General features: G+C 39.7%; 1 protein-coding gene and 1 long non-coding RNA gene across 2 annotated transcripts; both read left to right on the top strand.

Annotated features, from left to right (window-relative positions):
- Positions 1 to 16,502: 16,502 nt before the first annotated feature.
- On the top strand, positions 16,503 to 18,024 carry LOC139613711 (uncharacterized). The gene is made up of 3 exons (XR_011686810.1): positions 16,503 to 16,639; positions 17,472 to 17,611; positions 17,720 to 18,024. It is a non-coding gene; the product is annotated as an uncharacterized lncRNA (long non-coding RNA).
- A 2,108-nt stretch (positions 18,025 to 20,132) lies between these two features.
- LOC139613710 (ictacalcin-like) lies at positions 20,133 to 21,243 on the top strand. The gene is made up of 3 exons (XM_071470534.1): positions 20,133 to 20,275; positions 20,795 to 20,938; positions 21,059 to 21,243. The coding sequence occupies exons 2-3, from the start codon at positions 20,800 to 20,802 to the stop codon at positions 21,163 to 21,165; spliced, it is 246 nt and encodes an 81-aa protein (XP_071326635.1). The 5' UTR covers positions 20,133 to 20,275; positions 20,795 to 20,799; the 3' UTR covers positions 21,166 to 21,243.
- The last annotated feature ends 1,072 nt before the right edge of the window (positions 21,244 to 22,315 follow it).

Genomic DNA, 22,315 nt, shown 5'->3' with positions numbered 1-22,315 from the left:
AGACACAATATGAATGATTGACTGTAACTATGAGAAAGGATGAACTGAGATTCCAACCCAGCATGAGTTGGTTTACAGTGGCATCCATGATACAACCCTTTAGAAATGAGAACATGTATGCACCTGTCTGATGGCTACTTGTGCATTACTGTAAAATACGTATTACTGCATTGTATCACATAAATATTTGTAGGTCTTACTGTAGCCACCCGTTAGCCTACTGTAAGTAAAGGGGATATATAATATTTACCAAATCCTGCTAAAGGGGAAGAATGACATAATGTGTGTGTTCATTTAGCCTGTAGAAAGCATGAATGAGAAGTGGATAAAAAAATCAAGAAAAACAAGAGTTGTCTTTAGCCTTGCAGCTGTCACACTGCAGCCAAAGAAGGAAAAACCAGCGGCCGTGATTGGACTAACCTGTTAGGTAAGCATTAATGAGCCCCGTCCCCCACCTCCCACTCTCTGGACTCCTTGTACCTTGTCACTTTCAAGTTCCCATCAGTGCACAAAGCAGACAAAGCATATGGCAATTTCATTATTTGCCCAGACACCCAGAAACCAACCAGTTCCAATCCATTACAACAGCTCAGACATTAATTCAACCTTTACAAACCTAATAATGTTCAGTTTTTTAGAGAGGTGTTAATTTAAGTATGTTTATTAATGAGGTTGTAGTTTGCAGTGCTGTTGCACTGGACTACATTATATTGAGAGGTGTTTTCTAATGTTTTCTCCTCCTTATTTACAAACATGAGGGAGGAAGAATGTTAGAAACACATTTGTTTTTTCATATACCACTTATTTATATTGCAATATTTTTCAATCAACGTGGGACCGCAGACCCATTCAAAGATTTCAGGGCTAAATCCTGGTTTTCCCTGTGGTTTTCTGTGTTTCTGGAGGATTTGATATTCCCCTGTCAAGATGACTGAAAGGAGATTATATCCGCCACCATTATGTACTACCTAACATGACAACCATCTCTTCTCATGTGCATCATATGCAGATATGACTTGTAGCTTTCCCACACTGGTTTTACTGGAATGAAAAGAGGCTTATGTGGCAGGAAAAGCAAGAAAGAGTTCATTCCAGCAATTACATTTTGACATTTTGTAAGTGTTACTTGGGGGAAAGAGAAAGAAAAAATGAGAAAAAAGGGTGGGGGCTTGGACAGAAGGTGTGTTCACCACTGTTTAAAAAGGTTTGTGGCTGCACTCCTCTCATATTCCTCTCTTGCACGCTCTCGATCGACACAAATCTTCATACAGCATCGGTAAGTGGAAATATGTTTTAAAATCTTCTTTAAAATATTAGTTTTTAACAGCCTCTCTTTGCATTTGATATATCTGAATAGTTTATACCTAATCTGCAGCATTATGTGAGATAAGATGTATGAATGAGCTTCTAGGCTTGGTTTGTGTGTTTTGTGGAGTGCCGGGTCTGTGTAGGATGATATCAATCTATATTTTGTCAGTGTATTATATACTGATTTTATTTAATTTAACTAATTATAATAATTATTTATTATTATAGCAGTTACAATTTGAAAGTTAAACAGGGTATATTGGTGGGAATTGAATAAATTAACACCACAGAGGTTTCTTTTAAAATCTATAAGTTGTTTTAAAAGATCTATAGATATGCAGTATAGGGTCATAAAACTGGGAGGAAAAAAAATTTGAAAGAAACAACTAGTAAAGTGGGTGGGTAGGCAGTGTGGAGCCACGTTATCATACTCATGCAAAGTTAAATCACTGGAATCCACAACATCAACAGTATTTTCTTGTTCCAGCCACCATGTCAGCGCTTGCACAGGCAATGGCGTTACTCATGGCTACCTTCAACAAATACGCTGGAAAAGAAGGAGACAAAAACACTTTGACCAAGGCAGAACTGATTGAACTGCTCCGTAATGAGCTTCCTGGAGCAGGAGTAAGTGGAAAAGATGTAGTTCCATTGACACACAGAGCCGTGAATGTCTCTCTGCCACATCTCTGAAGTTTTACAGTTTCCTTACAACTCCTCCTGTCTTTCTTTCTTTAGGACTCAAACAAAGCTGAAGTGGACGAATTCTTCAGCATGCTGGATGGCGACAAGGATGGAGTTGTGGATTTCAAGGAGTACGTCACTTTTGTAACGGCCCTCACCGTGCTCTGCAATTAGAAATAAATAGTTTGGCTTCATTGCTTCAGAACTTTCTTGCCTTGTTTGATTTGAAATAAATGAAAATCAGAAATCAGAGTGCGCCAACTTGCATCAGTATTACAGTCACATCAACATGTCATCATCATATGTTCTGAGAATGAAAAATTGGTTAAACACAGACACAATAATCATAGATTATGTTATACGTACAGTAGGCTTCAGGGATTTGAAATATGCTGTCTTTGAGTGTATATCACTGATCGTGAATGCCACAAATGAGGATAAAGGAAATAACACTGAGGCAAAACCAGCTTTACATCTGCATGTGGCCCTTAAAAAGCTGAGTATGAGTGTAGAAATAGTGGCTTACATGAAGTATGTATAAAATAAGTCTCCAGACCTTATAAGCAGCTAACTCCATTCCCAGAAAAATGATATAATATCCTCAAGTCAGCTTTATGCACATGTTCATATAGATTTCAGTGAATAATGTACTGTCCTCATGTAGCCACTAGATGCTCTTATGTAGCCTAATCTTTCTGATTCTGACCCTTTGGAGTTAGTGCACTGATGTACAACATCTAATTTACAGGCAAAAATTTTACCTGTAGAGAGCATTCAAATAAAATCAGGATAGCTAAGGCACATCATCAAAAAACAGACAAACAGTCCCATTGTATTGTTGTTAATATAGGCAGCATGTTTTGGCAAGGCAAGGAGGAAGAATGCATGGAATATGAAAAGGTTATGTTTGGTTCTGAAACATTGATTTTGACACTTGTCTTTGTAAACTGTCCACTTGGAGTCTGACAGTGTTGTAGCAGTGCTACACTAAGATCTGCAGAATACTCTTTTAAAACTTAGGTCATTGTATGAAATGTTGCAAATCAATGAGCAGGACCTTGTCACTGCTAAATCCACTGTTGACCAGGGGAGGAAATAAACACACATGTTGCCTCCAATACATAAGGTTTTGCCAGCCACTTTTTTATGCCTCCATGCCAGCAACAGCCAGGGCTTGTGAACATGATATCTCAGTAATGACATGAGGCAATTTTATTGCATCTGGCACAAACATTCACTTGGACTTAAGGATGAAGTGATTATAATTTGGTGGTCAAAGGTCAAAGGTGACCTTCAGACCATAACTCATAAATTCATATGTTAATTATTACACAATTTAAGACAAATATCAAACAGGATACAATGATGAATTAATTGACAGTTTATAAGCAAATGGTCAAAGGTCAACTTCACTGTGACATCATAATGTTCTGCAAAAACACTTCTGGCCATTGCTCAATGCTGTAACTTAGGAAGGAGAGATTGTGACCATATTTCCTGCAACTTGGCTGATTGGTGCAGGCATACAACCACAAGGATGTGATCCCTCACTGGTTTCCCACCAGTTAACATTATCAATGGCACTCACTTATCGACCTAGTTTGCAAAACTAAAGCCATCATATTAGAAGATAAGAGCCTATCTTTATTCCACACATATTTAGTTTATTATTTCTCCCAAGATATTGGCTGGGGTGTATTCATGTTATTCAAATAACATTTGCGGCACTGCCATCTTTTCTGGTCATTGGAAAATGTTCAAATAGAAATTTGGCCAGCTTTTTTTTATTCATGCTAATATTTGCAAGCTCTTGGTTACTAAGTTCTCTAGTGCCCACGTCACTGTCAGTGCTTCATGAAAGGAACTGTCTAGTCTATAACTTTCTGGTCTTCGTGACTGAGGTTCCACACAGGTTAAAACTTTGACTGACATCTTTTTTTCATACAATGAAATTCATTACAACTCTGTGTCCCTCTGTATTCTTCTGTCTCTCTGCTAATTTATATGAAATCATCTGAAAACTAAAGGTAAACAACAAGTATGTGTCCATGCAACTTTTCTGATTATGTCAAATTGTCCTTAATATCATTTTATATTCAATTTTCAATTTTCCTTTCTCTCAACTGGATTTCCGAGTGTTGATTCACTCACTTTCCATCCTGCCTAGAAACAAACACATATTTGTATTACTTGTTGTCTGCCTTGCTCAAGCCTCCCTGAAGGGTGTTAGTGGTTGGTTAAGTAGCCTGTCTGTTGGGTGAAATATGCTGCTGCAGTCTGAATTCGAAGAACCTGTACCATTGTTCCTGTTTGTGGTCACACAGCATGAGGATGGGTACTGTAACTTGTGCATTTTTGGAATTGTTCAACTACTGCATATTAATTCATTTCAGATTTAAGTTGTTGGTGTTTTTCTTTTTACATACAGTTGCATTCAGTTTATCAGCCTACACAACCCAGAGGTAGCGCAAACATCCACTAATAATATATTCTAAACTTATGTCCAAAAGTTTGAGTTCAGAAGCTTTGAATAGTTTCACACTCTCATGTAACAGTGGAGAACTTCAGTGATTCAGTGCTGTTCAGTTTTTCTGGAGAGGGACCGTTTACTTTAATCGTTGTCAATTTGTGTTCTCACCACTTTCGTGAACTTCACCCATGGCTTGTCTATAGTAGCCATGTTGGCTGCGAGTGGAGAAAGCTTTATAACTGCACTCTCCCCACTGCCTACCAGGTGGAGCTAGTGTGTCAGAATACTGAGTATCTGCAATAGGAGTGAGCGCCTGCCAGCACGCACATTGTGTTCTCTCAAGCATCTTCAGTGAGTTTCTATGAACTAAAACACCTTCCAGTTACAGATCACTTATTTCTGTGCAAATCTGTTTTGGTCTGTACAAACCTTAAAACCCTATATGTTGTGTATGCACAAATAAGCATAATTATTCTTCTTCTAGGGCTATTCCACGGGTGCATATACAGATGAGTCCAAAAAACAAACAAGAGTAGACACAAATAAATGAAGTGTATGCATGTTTAAACCAAGTATATTTTGATGCAGTATATCTCTACCTGAATCTAAGTATGCTTGATGTGAGTGCAATTTCACCTTTGAAACTTTAACTCACCCTGTCCCCTGTTGAGACTTCAGCAACTCCCCAACATATAGTTATCAAAAGCAAGCATCCTACCCCAACATGTTTCTCATAATCTTCCAATACTCACACACACACAAGCTATTATATAAAAATATTCTTCAATTCCCCTTTTGGCCTCAGATATTCTGAGGCCAATCTTACATTTGCTCATCACGATAGATCATCACCTCTTCTTCTTCACCCACCAACAGAGGCATCTGGTATGGAGGAGGAGCTTGTTTCCCCTCGATGGTAGTAGTGATGAGACGTACACAGAGAGAATGAATACATGGAATCCAGCAACATCCACATAAAATAAGCATAAAAATCACCTTCTACTTCAGGACTGAATCTTAACTTCTGTATCTGAGAGAAAACCTTTCTCCAGAGAGCACTTAAAACCTTCACACCCTATTCACTGGAGTTCATACAAACACCTCAGAGTATATAAAAACACTTTTAAGCAAAATATGCAACTGGCAATAAGCTGGATATATGAATGTTTTTTTTTTTTTAACAGTCACAGAGTCTAACCCTTGGTTTCTTTTGGATCTGCCTGCTGTGTGTCTTTTAATGACTGTCTGATGTTCTCCAGGGATCTCCCTGGGGGTTCAGCTGGAGTACACCTACTCCAATGAAACCACGTCTCCCCTTTACCTTGGAGTCTGACAGCATGTGATGTTCTTTCCACCACCTTGTAGGGTCCGGCCCACCTTGGCTCCGACAACTTCCTTTTGATGACTTTCAGGAGGACCCACTCAGTCACTGGTGGAGGAGCGTCCTTGCCTTCCTCTCGCTCACCGTGAATCTGGGTGGAGAAAGCTGAGACAATAGCCGTTAGTTGTTCATAGTAAGGTTTATAGCTTACTGGGCTTGAATTCCCCACTATCAGGCTGGCTCCTGGCCCCGGGAACTGTGAAGAGTTCAAACGGTGTGAAACCTGTCATGCTGTTCACTGTGCTCCTGATACTCATCAATACCAATGGTAGTGCATCTACCCAATTTAGTTTAATTTAAGCACACACTTTTCCCAACTTTTCTCTTATGTTTCTATTAATTCTTTCCACTTTTCCTTGAGATTGAGGATGATACACTGTTCCAAAGGCATGTTTCAATCCAAGTATCTTTTCTACTTCTTGTAGATCTTTGTTTTTGAAATGTGTGCCATTATCAGATCTGATTCTTCTGGGAAAACCGTGAAATGGAATGTACTGACTTATCAAAAATTTGATTACCGATTTTGCATCTTCATTTTTTGTTGGTAAAGCTTCTGGCCAGCCAGTGTATGCATCCACTGCCACCAGAAGATACCTGTAACCTCTTTCTCTTTTTACCATGTCATTATAGTCAATCACTATTTCCTGACCTGGAAGTTTGGGCAACAGAAATTTTCCTTCGTGAGGTTTAACAGTACTTTTTACATTATATACATTGCAGATTGAACATTCTTTCACGTGAGTTTCCATCATTGCTGGCAGGTATGGATGCCACCAATGACAGAGATGTCTTTCCATCTGTCTCTTACCACAGTGTGTTAATCCATGAGCTTCTGTCAATACTGATTTCATCAAACCTGGAGGCAACACTGGTCGGCCGTCCGGTGCTCTCCACAGCTCATCTTGTTTCACCGCTCCCCTTTCAACCCATACTGATATATCATAGGGAGAGGCCAGTTTTTGTTCTGCTATTAACATATTTATATTACACTCAGGTAACAAGTCATGAATTGTTTTTTCTGCCTGCATCATCTGGTATTGAGGTTGATACCCTGCTTTCCTTTTGGCTGCCTTGTCCACTTCCTCATTTCCTCTGGCTGCCTGCGTGTTTGACCTATTATGTCCCTTGCATTTCATTACCACTGCTGTTGGTTTCATTAGCGCTTCTGCTAGTTCTTTCATTTCTTTCTCATGCTTGATAGGTGACTGGGCTGATGTCTGCTCTGATCCATTGGCTTAGTTCAACATGTACTGCTCCTACTATGTAGGCTGAGTCTGTGTACATGTTCACCTTCCTTCCCTCTGACAGTTCAAGGGCCGTTATTACTGCTCTTAATCCAGCTAGTTGAGCTGACTCTTTCCCTTCCACTTTTTCTGCTCTGACTTCCTCAAACTAACCTTTACATCTTGCTCCACTCTTTCCTCACATTGGTGTGGTGTTCCTTCCTCCATGTTTTCAGCCATGTTGATGCCTTCATGTGTGTAGGTGTGTGCAGCTCCTAGAAGTTTATCTAGCCTAGTCTGCCTTAGTGATGCTGTGTGTTGTTAAACTGTCAATGCATGTCCCACTACTATGTGTGCTGTTTTTTGTAGTAGTTTAGCTACTCCTGCTGCATGTCCTGTGCATGGTGGATGTCTTGCCTCTGTTGGATCTAGAGTTACACTAGTACCTGTCTACCTCCCCCTTTTTTCTGAAAAAGCACTCAGTTCGTGGAATGTGCTTTTACAGAAACATCAAAGAAGAATGGTTCTGTGTAATCGGGAGCAGCGAGATCAGCAGCTTGAGACATGTCTTGTTTGAGGCTAATGAACACTTGTTCTGCTGCAACCATCCAATTTAGACGTGCAGTTAGATTTCTCATACCTTGCTTATTAACTAGGCGGAGAAGAGGAGCTGTGACTTCACAAAATGCTGGAACAAAATGTCTGCTATATCCTGCCAAACCAAGAAATGACAACATCTCCTTCACTGTGGATGGTTTGGAGTGATCAAGAAGTGCAGATCTGTGATTACCAGAAATGGCAGTGCCCTTAGAGGACACCACACAACCTAGAAACGTCACTGACTGCCTACAGCACTGTAGTTTGGATTTTGAGACTTTAAAGCCTATCCCGAACAGCTTCATTAGCAAGGAACGTGTTACCTCTGGGCAGGAGTCAGGTGATGGAGCAGCTAATAATATGTCATCCACATATTGAATTAGTACCACACCCTGTGGCAGGTGCAGCCCACACAGCTGTTGTTTGAGTACCTGGTTAAACAGTCCTGGTGACAAAATGAACCCCTGAGGTACACGAGTATACCTAAGACAGTGTCCTTGGTATGTGAATGAGAAAACGTCACGCGGATGGTCAGCCAATGGAAGACAGAAAACTGCGTTAGCCAAATCTATGCATGAAAACCACTGATGTTGGGGTGTGAGAGTTGCCATAGCAGTATACGGATTGGGCACGGGGACCGTTGGCGTCGCTGTGATCTGATTAATGCGTCGCAAATCATGAGCCATGCGGTATTTGCCTGTGTGTTGCTTCTCCACAGAAAGAATTGGAGTGTTCTAAGGTGAGGAAGAGGGTTCAAGAACACCGGCTTGTAACAGCCCTTCAATGGTGTCCTGTATGCCTAGATCAGCTTCAGGCTTATGTTTATATTGAGGTTGCCAAATGGGTGTGTTGTCAAATAAGTCAAATGTGATTAGATCAATGTGTGAGCAAAAACCTACATCTGTGGGTCCTTGGGACCACAGGGAGTCAGGTAATGTGCTAAGCATCACATTGGCATCCGATCTGTGACGCCACTCAACCTTTTAGTCATGGGACCCAAATCTTCAGCTTGATGATTAGCATGAACCATCAAGATGATATGAGGTATGGCTTCTTCAGCCATCTCATACCACACACTTTGTTCTGGTGTCAGATCAACGACCGCAGCCACACCCTCTGGACCTGCCAAAATACACAGAGAAGTGATTTGCCATTTCATTACCTTCTGTATCATAGAACAGAGTGACATGACAAGGATCAATGGGGGAGGCATAGGGATCCAAAGCCCGCAACCAAGGTAGCCACTGCGTGAACAACGTTACTACACCATTATGTTTCACATCCTCAGGCTCCAACAAACCCCAGTAGATGTCAGCCCACAGAGTTGGCACTTGTGGAGTTGTGTCAGCCGCCAGCATCATATGTGAGGTTTCGTGAGTGGCAAAGCTTCTGGTCTACCCGAGAACCCAACAACCTGGGCACTGTTAGAAGAAAGTCTAGATTTGATGGTTGAATATCTGGCTCCTGTATCCACAAGGAGAAGCAGTTCTTTGTTTTCTACCATCATAGGCATGTAGGGGTCTGCCAATCCTACATGCTCCTGAGCTCTCGGGCCCCATCAGTACTCATACTCCTCAGAGACCATAGGGTATTGACCCCTTGGTGGTGCAGTCCCTGAGTTTGGTGCTTGATGCATGCGCTGTCCCTGTTGCTGAGGTGCTGGACCACAATTGGGAGGCTGCCATGGCCTCGCCCCAGGCTGATATGCTTGTGGGCAGTCTCAAGCCCAATGTCCTGTTTGACAGCATATGTAACACCGATCTAGCGCATGGTCAAACCCTCGGTAACTGCTACCTCCCCTGCCTCTGCCCTGAAAGACCCCTGCCATGCCCCCTGTGTGATTTCTAGGATGTCTAGGTGGTCTAGGCACCCACCTTGGCTCTGGATACAGGTCAGGATAGGTGTTTTGAGGCTTTTTTTGAATCATTCACAAGTTTTCTGGCGGCCTCAAGCTGGAGCTTAAGAAGCTGAGTTTGTACTACTTCAGTCTCTGCCTTCTCTGCATCAGTTTTACTTTTGTGGGCTTTCATATGGTGAGAGTGATGCTTCTCCCACTTTGCACAGTCACATCCTGGGATGTTGGGATTGCTTTCCATAGTTGTTCTAACAACTTTGGTCATCCCCTCCATCACAGCTTTCCTAAACAGTGACTTCTGCAGCTCGCTAGAACCTGGATGCTCTCCAGTGGTGTTTGTGCACTGTGTTTGCATCTAATCAGAAAAGCTGGAACATCCTCTTTCTCCTGCATTGAGAACACTAGTGAGTGCACTGCCCCGTGTGGAACTGGATATTTTACACGCATTGCTTCGTCATTTTTTCCATACCTCAGGAAACACTGCTGCACAAGCCATGGCCATATTATAAACTAGAGTGCGCCACTTATCTTTCTTTTCTAGCCCTTTTTCCATTTCCCTTTCTGAAAAGTGCCTGGTGTTTGTTTACCATGCTCCTTTCCTTGCCTTTTCCTCTGCTGTCACTATATGGGTTATCACAGCCTCGTTACTCTGATCTGCGGGTACCTGTCCCTCAGTCTGCATCTGTTGCCAGACCTTATCATATTTTTTCAACTTCTTTTCTCTCTCCTCCTTAGAAAAACCACTTGACAGTTGTGCTCTCACCTTACTCCACTGCTCTCCCACTGAACTCACCATCATATACCGTGGAGGACCACACCCTCCATTCTCCTCACACTCTTTGTCGAATTCCCCTTCCATGTTTGTGTGTGTGCGATATGAATCTGCCTTCAGTCGATGGTTATCTGCACTTACATTTTCAATTGTGCGTTACTCACGCTCTTCAGCAGATCCTGATGAATTTGATGAATTTTGAATCCTTCCCTCAACAGCCAGTCAGTTTGTATGGCATAACGCCCGAGCAACTGACCCAATCAATCTTGTGCTGCAATCAAGCCAGTCAGTTTGTATGGCATAACGCCCGAGCAACTGACCCAATCAATCTTGTGCTGCAATCAAGCCAGTCAGTTTGTATGGCATAACGCCCGAGCAACTGACCTAATAAACTGTACTCACTTTCACAGTGAGGCTGGTGAATTATGTTAGCACCGTTAGGTTTCCTTCACACGTCTTTACAATTCAGACACTTAATGCAACACAGTTGAGACACTGTTGTAACTACCACCCAAAATTATCTTCACATAAAATCACACCAATGGGGACTCTAACCCCATATCTCAGTCTCTTGGATCACTACTGGATACCTTCAATATGAAATTTCTTACAGTATCTTAGGAATACAAGCTCAACCTCCTCACGTCGCGGGGAGTAATAACGAAAAATAAACAAAACTGCGAACTCGAAACACTTCTGCGATAAACTATCCTGGATTACCGCTTCACACTCGCTTCCTTGATTCTTTAAACGACCTACTTGCTCCACTACTGTCTCTTAATACCGAGCTCCGGGGACTTTAGGGCTATTAATCCTTTAATAATGGGACTCTAACCTTTAATCTGCCTCACCATTTAAGTATCTCGGCTTTATTTTATGGCCTCACCATTTAAGTATTTTGGCCCTTTCCTGGCGCCCCTGATACAAACCCTTTAATGTTTGTATGTAAACGTCGTCACATACGGTTCTAAGTGCACCTGTAGAGTGCCACGTCACATGAGCGTCCTAGCCAGGCATAAGAGTTCCGGACTAACCTCAGGGAATTTAGCTACAACCAATTTCAATAAAACTTATTTTAAACCAAATTCCATTCACCTAGGGAGATTCCCTCCTCATCAGACTATTAAGTCCTGGTGGGTTGCTTTATCAATCTCCCTGGAGGCACCTCAGGCAGGCTCTGGCAGCCTCGGGACTCTTCTTCTACCGCGGTATCAACGATCTCCTTTCCCCCGCTCTCCACTGTTTTACAGACAATGTAGACACATCGCACAGCGTTACTTTTAGAAATATTCACTTCTGTCCTCGTCTTTACCTATGCAGTCTATCCATGGCACATTAACCCCTGTGCACATCCTTGGCTTCACTATCTGTAACACCCTGTCCCCTGTTGAGACTTCAGCAACTCCCCAACATATAGTTATCAAAAGCAAGCATCCTACCCCAACATGTTTCTCATAATCTTGCAATACTCACACAGACACAAGCTATTATATAAAAATATTCTTCAATTACCATCTCAAAATTTCCATGAGTGTTTTTATTTTGTAGGTTAGGTTAGGATACGTTTTCTTTCTTTGTTTCTCTTCCTGGTGGAAATGGGTTTCTATAATTCTTCATTATTGACCATACCTTAAAGGAAGGTTTTAACATTTTGAAAAATGTCTATTTTATATATGGATGTGCATGCATATTGTAACTTCATCATGTAAACTGAGTGTGTTGAGTCTCTTACTTAAATCTCAGGGTTTTGAATTTCTGTCTCCATCTTCTTCTTCTGTAATTCCTTTGTTTAACTTGCTATCGCCATCAGCATACTCCAAACATGTGCATGATGCTTTTAATAGCCTGTTCCAAGAAATAGCCTTTCATATAACATCATATGTCCACTATTTCAGAGGTTTATCAAGCAAGCGGGAGAACCATTGGAACTTTCTGTCAGATCTTTTCATAATAAAAGCTAGCTATGCTTGTTTGAACTATAGAATTGCAGAAAAAAAACAATCATTCTTGCACTTTATTTTGTAGACAAATTGCTGAAGAGGACATGATTCTCTAGGTAAATGTTACTGCTATGATGGAGATCTTTTGTAGAACCAGGCACTGTGCTGCTCCTGATGTGACACGGCTGTGTCTGTCATTCACTCTCATCGTGGATAAAGTATAATAAAGCGGTCAAGTATAATAAGCCTCTTCAGGTGGGAGGAGATTCTCTATTTCAACATTAGCTACAGCTGAATGTGAGACTGTCAGTTCTGAAATGCATGAGTGAGGAATGTGTGTGTGTGTATGTGTGTGGGTGGGTGGGTCCTGTATTATGTCTGTCAAGATGGGACAGGTTAGATACCTATAAGCAAACAGGGCTAGGTCACCACTTACCAAATTCACAGCCAAAGCAAATCGATGGGGTTTACACACTGACTATTTGATGCATTCACCTTAGTACCTGCCAGGAGGAGCAGTGAAGTGACTTTCTGACACGAGGCCTCTTCCAAACTCAAAACATTTAACTGATTTCATGTAAACTTATTACACATTAAGTTAATAAGTGCTCTGCAAGGGACCTAAATTACTGTCTTCAGAGGCAAAATCATACCAAAAGTAGTGTAAGCATAAATGAACTCTGATGTCTATTCTACTCCACAAAGACATATAATAAATCCTAATTAATCCCGAAGACCAGTGAAGACTACACATAAGTAATTGAAGCAAATGCATGTTTTAGTCAACTGCTTCCTGACTTTGTGCTCCTGGAACATGCCATGGAGCTATGTCTTTACTGAAGAGACATGAAAATTACGTTGATCCTTTCCTCTAACTACTGATAAGACTCCACCCAAAATCTTTCTTTATAGAGTGAAACACTGTGGCTGGATAACGTTTGAAATATTTGAGAGATCAGATACAGATACAGTTTGTCTTATTCAGTTCAGCTACTCTTCCTGTCACCCACCAGTCCCCACCAGAGGGATCACCTGACCACGCCTCTGGCAGAGAGAAGGACACCCCAGATGTAATCACTTCCTCCTATGCAAGAGGCTGTACACGTGGCTGTGTTGTGAGTGTCATGTAAAGTCTCATTAATTAAAATATCTGTGGTATAGTTATTAATTTTATATGTCAGATCTAAACCTCAAAGCCAAATTAAACAGAGCTAAAATGACAAAAAGGAAAAGAAAAGTGGACATGATTGGAGATAATTATTAGGGCTGTCAGCATTAATGTGTTAATCACGATGAGATTGAGGACTGAGCATAACGCGTTATTTTTTTTTTTATTGTGGTAATTGTGTGCCACCAAAGATTCTTTATTTTACACTGTCACTGGTGCTGTTACTAAAGATTCTTTGACACACCCTTACTTGTTGTCAAGCTGCCGCAGACACTTCCTATAAAGAGAGTAATTGTCAAAATTAATCGTTCGACAATTACAGTAAGTATATTAGCCAACATTTTTTCCTCAGGTGAGTGATTCCATAAATTCGATGCCATGAATGATGATAATATATCCAAAACACAAATTGCTTCAATGACATATATATATCTATAGGTGGGTCAGAAACAGTCAAACAGTAAAAACATAAACACAATGTTAGGCACTTTTTTATGAAATTAGCAAATATTTGATCAAAATGATTGTACCTGTTGAACTGACTCATCATCACAGATCCATTTTATGTGACAAAAATTAAACAGAAGGCTTGTTTCTACAGAAAAATTGTGTCACTACGTCCTCCAAAGAAAAACACCTGTAAATACATAAAGGGCAGATAGATATCCATATGTAACTAACATCCACAAACAGGCAGTGAGTTTTGGAACAATTTAAAGCTCCTAAAATACTCAACAAAAACTCAACAGCTACAGCCAGAATGAAGCACTGGCAGCAGAGCTTACGTTTTATCAATGGTACCTTGTTGGAGCTGGACTTTTTGCTGTGGTGTATGGAGTTCATTAATATGCAAGGAGGAAATTACTGTACCTGTACCTGCACTTGTAAAAAATACAGGTATTATTTAATAAGAAGTCCAATAACCAATTACAAGAGCATTTTGCCAGTATAATGCAAAACTGACAAAACACAGAAACAATGTGTTTGAAACCAGAGGCGATTAAAAGACAAAGAAGGAAGAGAGAAAGGAGGCAGTCATACACTGAGCAAACATGGATTCCATTGTGTTGTACTCTGAAGGTCTTCCTGGTGCCCACTAGTAACTCATTGTAAGCCAAGCTGCGTGGTAGCAGCATCATTATTTTAGCTAAAAACCACACAGCTGCCAAGAGAACTAAGCTCCAGTTTTGATCCATTGTTCCTTCCCAGGAAAACATTTAGCCAAACCATCATAAACTATAATGAACTCAACTGGATTATAACGCACTGTGGCGCAAGTGGAGCTGCTTGATGGCTACAGGCTTATTTTGATCAAGCCACATTAATTGATTGCATGTGGGATGTCAAGGGGGAAGTGAATGATTTGTTCATAGAATGTGTACATTACACAACTTTGCATTTCTGTGCATTTAGGAGCACTGAACAGAGAAACTGTGAAAATGGTAGGGGAAAGATTGAGGACCAAGACAAGAAGAACAAAAAACTAGAGAAATGATCACGGCTGAAAGCAGCTGAAACCAGTGCCTCGTAATGTAATTTAGCTACTTCCTCAGTGAGATCCTCTGCTCAGGGTAAACAAACACATATTTGCGTGCACACACACATACACACACACACACACAAACACACCCAACCACTGAGTTGTAGTGGAAAGTTTTTTTGGTCTTGTTACCAAGAGAGAGGCAGAGAGCTCACAGTACACAACACCTGCCTGTTTTGCTAAAAACAGAGAGCCCTGCCCTAACATCAGCACTAGTCTATTACACTGCATTGTTCAGTTCGCTTACTGCTAGTATAGATAGCATGCTTTTGCTAAAGTTACTGGAGTTCTGCATGTAAAAATGAAGCTTTTACTTCTACTTCAAATGAATGAATGTTTGTACAAACTTATGTAGCAATCCATCCAGCAGATGTGTTTCAGTTGTTAATTTCAGTCTGGACCAACTGACTGAAAAACATCAACTCAGTATGTTCTTTATACAAGTCAAGGCAGACTTTGTTCTGCCCTCCTAGTAACTTGGATAATCCTCAAGGACCCTACCACAAGCAGCTGAGTTCACCATAGTAAACTCACAAACTCACTGAAACACAACTTGTGTGCACATCATTCTACTGCACAGTCCCTGTTTGAATTTTGGACTTTTATCTTTGATGCCCTGAGCAGATATGTTTCACAAGACATTGTTTCCAAAACATTTAAAAGTTTTGCCTTCAAAAGATTGCTTAAAACTAAAAGTACAGACATTTTGAAAGTAAAACATATGTGAAGCAAAAAATCAGTTTATGTATAAATACATCAATATATCAGAAGGGTCCACCAGGGACTTTAAGTGATTAAATTAGGTGACATTTCAGTGAACAATAAAAACAGATTCATAAATAAAAGAAATGGCACATTGATTTATTAATTGTGCTTTGTGAATAATGACCTAACTTTAAACTATAAATACATACATCAGTGGAATATAAAACATATATGGAAATTCCATATAGATCAAAACCAAATTGAAAAAATAAAACAAACATTCACAAATTAATTGTACAGGTTTGAAACAGGACTTTTTTTCAATTTCACATGTACAAACTTTTACATTTACTAACTCAGTTACCTGTTAGATGACCTCCTGGAGCCTTGCTGTGAAAACTGCGCTACTTAACACCTGCTCTGATATACAACCAAGGAAAAAGTTTCACATTCTTGAAACTATTTGTTCATATGAAATTAGTATCAAATGTAAATATCAGTGATTTGTTTTATAATGATCTGGAAAGCCCCTGGGTCCTCTGATAGTAGTGCTTTTAATGATGAAACCGCAAAGGTGGCGTTGTATCAAGCTGATGCATATTCTATTGGGTACTTTGATTTAATGCTCTGCATCCTTTCTTTTAGCTGATTGTGTGTTTGTTGTTTGTTATCTGCGAATGATACACTAACTATTGTGTGCTGTGAGATAAAGTATAAAAAGTACATTAATCCTGCTGTGAGTGACAGCACTTAGATGCTCTCTAATGTGACATGAAAAGCAAAAAAAAAAAAAAAAAAAAGTAGTAGCACTGACGATTTGAAAGTTTTCCTGGAGAGAAGAAAGAAAGAAAAATTAGAAAAAAAGGAGAGAAAGATGGGTGGAGGCTTGGAAAGAGGGTGTGTCAAACTCTCTTTAAAAGGTTTGTGTCCATGTTCTCCTCTCAAATTCCTTCCTCTTCCACCCTCTTGATCTACACAAGTTTTCATACAATTTTGGTAAGTGGAAATATGTTTTGAAATGTTTCTTTAAAATACATTATTATTATTTGTAAACAAGCCATTTATGTATTTAATATAACTAAATTGTTGATACCTAATATGTTGCATTATGTGACATGAGATGCATGAATGAGCTTCTGGATGTGGTTTGTGTGTTATGTGGAGTGCCAGGACTGAGCAGGATAACATCAAACTACAGTATGCCAACCTATGAGTGTACAGTTATAATTATCATAGTGGAATTAGTGGGAATTAAGTAAATTGAGGCTACCTATACGCCATATAAAGCAATTAAAAAGTAGTTTAAAAAGATCTATGGGCATGGGTAAGGGTAGGAAAACTACCAGGAACTGAAAATTAGTGAATGAGGAAAGATTTTGACTGTGCCGAGCCAGAGGCACTGAGAGGAAACGACCAGTGAAGTGGGTGGATAAGCAGACTATGCTGAAACAAAATGCTCGAATTGTTTTATGAAAACAATCAGACTTGCTTGTGACACGAAACGACCGATTTTCTTCACCACCCTCACATGATCATGTCTCTTGTTTAACATCAGTGGTGACTAGAATACACAGGGCAAAACTTAGACAATAGAAAAGTAATTATTTTAGTCTGCACTGAATCCCTTCCATTAGACATGAGGTGGAGGGCAGAGACATTCCAGCATTCTAACAAGCTGTTCGCAGTCTTTTCATTCAGTGAGTCTAAGCCATGTGTTTAAATGTAGGATGAAGACCACATTACCACACCCATGTAAAATGAATGCACAGACAAATAAATTAATAAATCAACACTGGGATACTCCATTAACAGTATTTTCTTGTTCCAGTCACCATGCCAAGGCTAGTAGGCGCAATGGCAGCACTATTGACAGTCTTCAATGAATATGCTGGAAAAGACGGAGACGAAAAAACTTTGACCAGGGCAGAACTGATTGAACTGCTCCATAATGAGTTTCCTGTAACAGGAGTAAGTAGAAAAGATGTAGTACCAATGACACACAGAGCTGTGAATGTCTCTTTTCCACATCTCTGAAGTTTTACTATTATCTTATAACTCCTGTCTTTCTTTCTTTAGGACTCAAACAAAGCTGCATTGGACGAATTCTTCAGATCGCTGGATTTAAACAAGGATGGTGTTGTGGATTTCAAGGAGTACGTCATTTTTGTAGCAAACATCACCATGCTGCTTAATCCATAAAATATACATGTCATCATCATATGTTCTGAGAATGAAAAGCTGATTAAACACACCCATTGATCATAGACAGGTAATTAGGCTTCAGGGACTTGAAATGTGCTGTCTTTGAGTGTATATCACTGATTGCGAATGTCTCAAGTGATGAATAAAGAAATGAAATAAATGATGTCACATTTTAAAAATGTTGTTTTGTGTGTGCATGAATAAAACAAAGTTGTACAAACGCAGGAACGTGACAATCTCCACTGCACATACATTAGGCAGAATTACCTAGAATCATCTTTTCAAACATGATCTGCCTTTTAATATAAGTGGCAGTGTCTTAGCTCTTCAGTACCTAGAATTACCTAGAATCATCTTCTAAAACACGGTCTGCCTTTTAATATATCATGAACATAAGTGCCAGTGTCTTAGCTCGTGATTCGGGGACACATCCCATAGTTCAACTTTCACTATCATGTCACTGTTTGGACGTTTCACACATAGAACAGGAAACTAGACTGAGGGAAACACAAACAGCTGTATATCTGCATGTGGCCCTTAAAAACCAGAGAATGAGTCTAAAACTACAGTGGCTTAAATGAAATATGTATAAAATACATCTCCAACCTCATTATCTCCAGAAAAATGACATAATTAGCTCCAGTTACCTGCACATGTTCATGTAGGTTTCAGTAAATTATGTACTGTGATCATACAATGTTCACATTTGGTCATCCACTACAGATGTTCCAATGTACCCGTTGTCTCTCCAGTGCTGCCCCCTTGTGTTTAGATTTGTCACCCTGAAGGGAACATGCAAATTTATTTCCCTGAGGTGTTGCCGCTGGAATCAATCAGCCTATTCCAGTTTTTCTCAGTTGCTTTGATGCAGTTCACTCATCAAACACACGATTTTCACAACTTTCTCGCAACACTAAATCACCTGTGCAAAAGCCACTGAAACAATCAAAAGCTTGTTCACATGTTTCGAAACATACAAAGTCAGTCAATCACTTCAGCATTGTCACCATTGAATAACACCCTCTCACTGATGCTTTTAATCATACACATGAAATGTGTAAGGATATGTTTGGATATTTTAATAAATAAAAAAACTTGACTGACTTTACAAAAAGGGTAGGCTACTGCAAAAAATGTATAGTAAAAAAATGCTGAGACACAATGTGAATGATTGACTGTAACTATGAGAAAGGATGAACTGAGATTCCAACCCAGCATGAGTTGGTTTACAGTGGCATCCATGATACAACCCTTTAGAAATGAGAACATGTATGCACCTGTCTGATGGCTACTTGTGCATTACTGTAAAATACGTATTACTGCATTGTATCACATAAATATTTGTAGGTCTTACTGTAGCCACCCGTTAGCCTACTGTAAGTAAAGGGGATATATAATATTTACCAAATCCTGCTAAAGGGGAAGAATGACATAATGTGTGTGTTCATTTAGCCTGTAGAAAGCATGAATGAGAAGTGGATAAAAAAATCAAGAAAAACAAGAGTTGTCTTTAGCCTTGCAGCTGTCACACTGCAGCCAAAGAAGGAAAAACCAGCGGCCGTGATTGGACTAACCTGTTAGGTAAGCATTAATGAGCCCCGTCCCCCACCTCCCACTCTCTGGACTCCTTGTACCTTGTCACTTTCAAGTTCCCATCAGTGCACAAAGCAGACAAAGCATATGGCAATTTCATTATTTGCCCAGACACCCAGAAACCAACCAGTTCCAATCCATTACAACAGCTCAGACATTAATTCAACCTTTACAAACCTAATAATGTTCAGTTTTTTAGAGAGGTGTTAATTTAAGTATGTTTATTAATGAGGTTGTAGTTTGCAGTGCTGTTGCACTGGACTACATTATATTGAGAGGTGTTTTCTAATGTTTTCTCCTCCTTATTTACAAACATGAGGGAGGAAGAATGTTAGAAACACATTTGTTTTTTCATATACCACTTATTTATATTGCAATATTTTTCAATCAACGTGGGACCGCAGACCCATTCAAAGATTTCAGGGCTAAATCCTGGTTTTCCCTGTGGTTTTCTGTGTTTCTGGAGGATTTGATATTCCCCTGTCAAGATGACTGAAAGGAGATTATATCCGCCACCATTATGTACTACCTAACATGACAACCATCTCTTCTCATGTGCATCATATGCAGATATGACTTGTAGCTTTCCCACACTGGTTTTACTGGAATGAAAAGAGGCTTATGTGGCAGGAAAAGCAAGAAAGAGTTCATTCCAGCAATTACATTTTGACATTTTGTAAGTGTTACTTGGGGGAAAGAGAAAGAAAAAATGAGAAAAAAGGGTGGGGGCTTGGACAGAAGGTGTGTTCACCACTGTTTAAAAAGGTTTGTGGCTGCACTCCTCTCATATTCCTCTCTTGCACGCTCTCGATCGACACAAATCTTCATACAGCATCGGTAAGTGGAAATATGTTTTAAAATCTTCTTTAAAATATTAGTTTTTAACAGCCTCTCTTTGCATTTGATATATCTGAATAGTTTATACCTAATCTGCAGCATTATGTGAGATAAGATGTATGAATGAGCTTCTAGGCTTGGTTTGTGTGTTTTGTGGAGTGCCGGGTCTGTGTAGGATGATATCAATCTATATTTTGTCAGTGTATTATATACTGATTTTATTTAATTTAACTAATTATAATAATTATTTATTATTATAGCAGTTACAATTTGAAAGTTAAACAGGGTATATTGGTGGGAATTGAATAAATTAACACCACAGAGGTTTCTTTTAAAATCTATAAGTTGTTTTAAAAGATCTATAGATATGCAGTATAGGGTCATAAAACTGGGAGGAAAAAAAATTTGAAAGAAACAACTAGTAAAGTGGGTGGGTAGGCAGTGTGGAGCCACGTTATCATACTCATGCAAAGTTAAATCACTGGAATCCACAACATCAACAGTATTTTCTTGTTCCAGCCACCATGTCAGCGCTTGCACAGGCAATGGCGTTACTCATGGCTACCTTCAACAAATACGCTGGAAAAGAAGGAGACAAAAACACTTTGACCAAGGCAGAACTGATTGAACTGCTCCGTAATGAGCTTCCTGGAGCAGGAGTAAGTGGAAAAGATGTAGTTCCATTGACACACAGAGCCGTGAATGTCTCTCTGCCACATCTCTGAAGTTTTACAGTTTCCTTACAACTCCTCCTGTCTTTCTTTCTTTAGGACTCAAACAAAGCTGAAGTGGACGAATTCTTCAGCATGCTGGATGGCGACAAGGATGGAGTTGTGGATTTCAAGGAGTACGTCACTTTTGTAACGGCCCTCACCGTGCTCTGCAATTAGAAATAAATAGTTTGGCTTCATTGCTTCAGAACTTTCTTGCCTTGTTTGATTTGAAATAAATGAAAATCAGAAATCAGAGTGCGCCAACTTGCATCAGTATTACAGTCACATCAACATGTCATCATCATATGTTCTGAGAATGAAAAATTGGTTAAACACAGACACAATAATCATAGATTATGTTATACGTACAGTAGGCTTCAGGGATTTGAAATATGCTGTCTTTGAGTGTATATCACTGATCGTGAATGCCACAAATGAGGATAAAGGAAATAACACTGAGGCAAAACCAGCTTTACATCTGCATGTGGCCCTTAAAAAGCTGAGTATGAGTGTAGAAATAGTGGCTTACATGAAGTATGTATAAAATAAGTCTCCAGACCTTATAAGCAGCTAACTCCATTCCCAGAAAAATGATATAATATCCTCAAGTCAGCTTTATGCACATGTTCATATAGATTTCAGTGAATAATGTACTGTCCTCATGTAGCCACTAGATGCTCTTATGTAGCCTAATCTTTCTGATTCTGACCCTTTGGAGTTAGTGCACTGATGTACAACATCTAATTTACAGGCAAAAATTTTACCTGTAGAGAGCATTCAAATAAAATCAGGATAGCTAAGGCACATCATCAAAAAACAGACAAACAGTCCCATTGTATTGTTGTTAATATAGGCAGCATGTTTTGGCAAGGCAAGGAGGAAGAATGCATGGAATATGAAAAGGTTATGTTTGGTTCTGAAACATTGATTTTGACACTTGTCTTTGTAAACTGTCCACTTGGAGTCTGACAGTGTTGTAGCAGTGCTACACTAAGATCTGCAGAATACTCTTTTAAAACTTAGGTCATTGTATGAAATGTTGCAAATCAATGAGCAGGACCTTGTCACTGCTAAATCCACTGTTGACCAGGGGAGGAAATAAACACACATGTTGCCTCCAATACATAAGGTTTTGCCAGCCACTTTTTTATGCCTCCATGCCAGCAACAGCCAGGGCTTGTGAACATGATATCTCAGTAATGACATGAGGCAATTTTATTGCATCTGGCACAAACATTCACTTGGACTTAAGGATGAAGTGATTATAATTTGGTGGTCAAAGGTCAAAGGTGACCTTCAGACCATAACTCATAAATTCATATGTTAA

Source organism: Trachinotus anak, unplaced genomic scaffold (assembly GCF_046630095.1).
Source record: "Trachinotus anak isolate AG129_WGS33_773 ecotype Australia unplaced genomic scaffold, CSIRO_AGI_Tana_v1 ptg000032l, whole genome shotgun sequence".
Classification (NCBI taxonomy): domain Eukaryota; kingdom Metazoa; phylum Chordata; class Actinopteri; order Carangiformes; family Carangidae; genus Trachinotus; species Trachinotus anak.
Note: the sequence above shows the minus strand (reverse complement) of the source record. Positions and strands in the feature narration are given on the sequence as shown.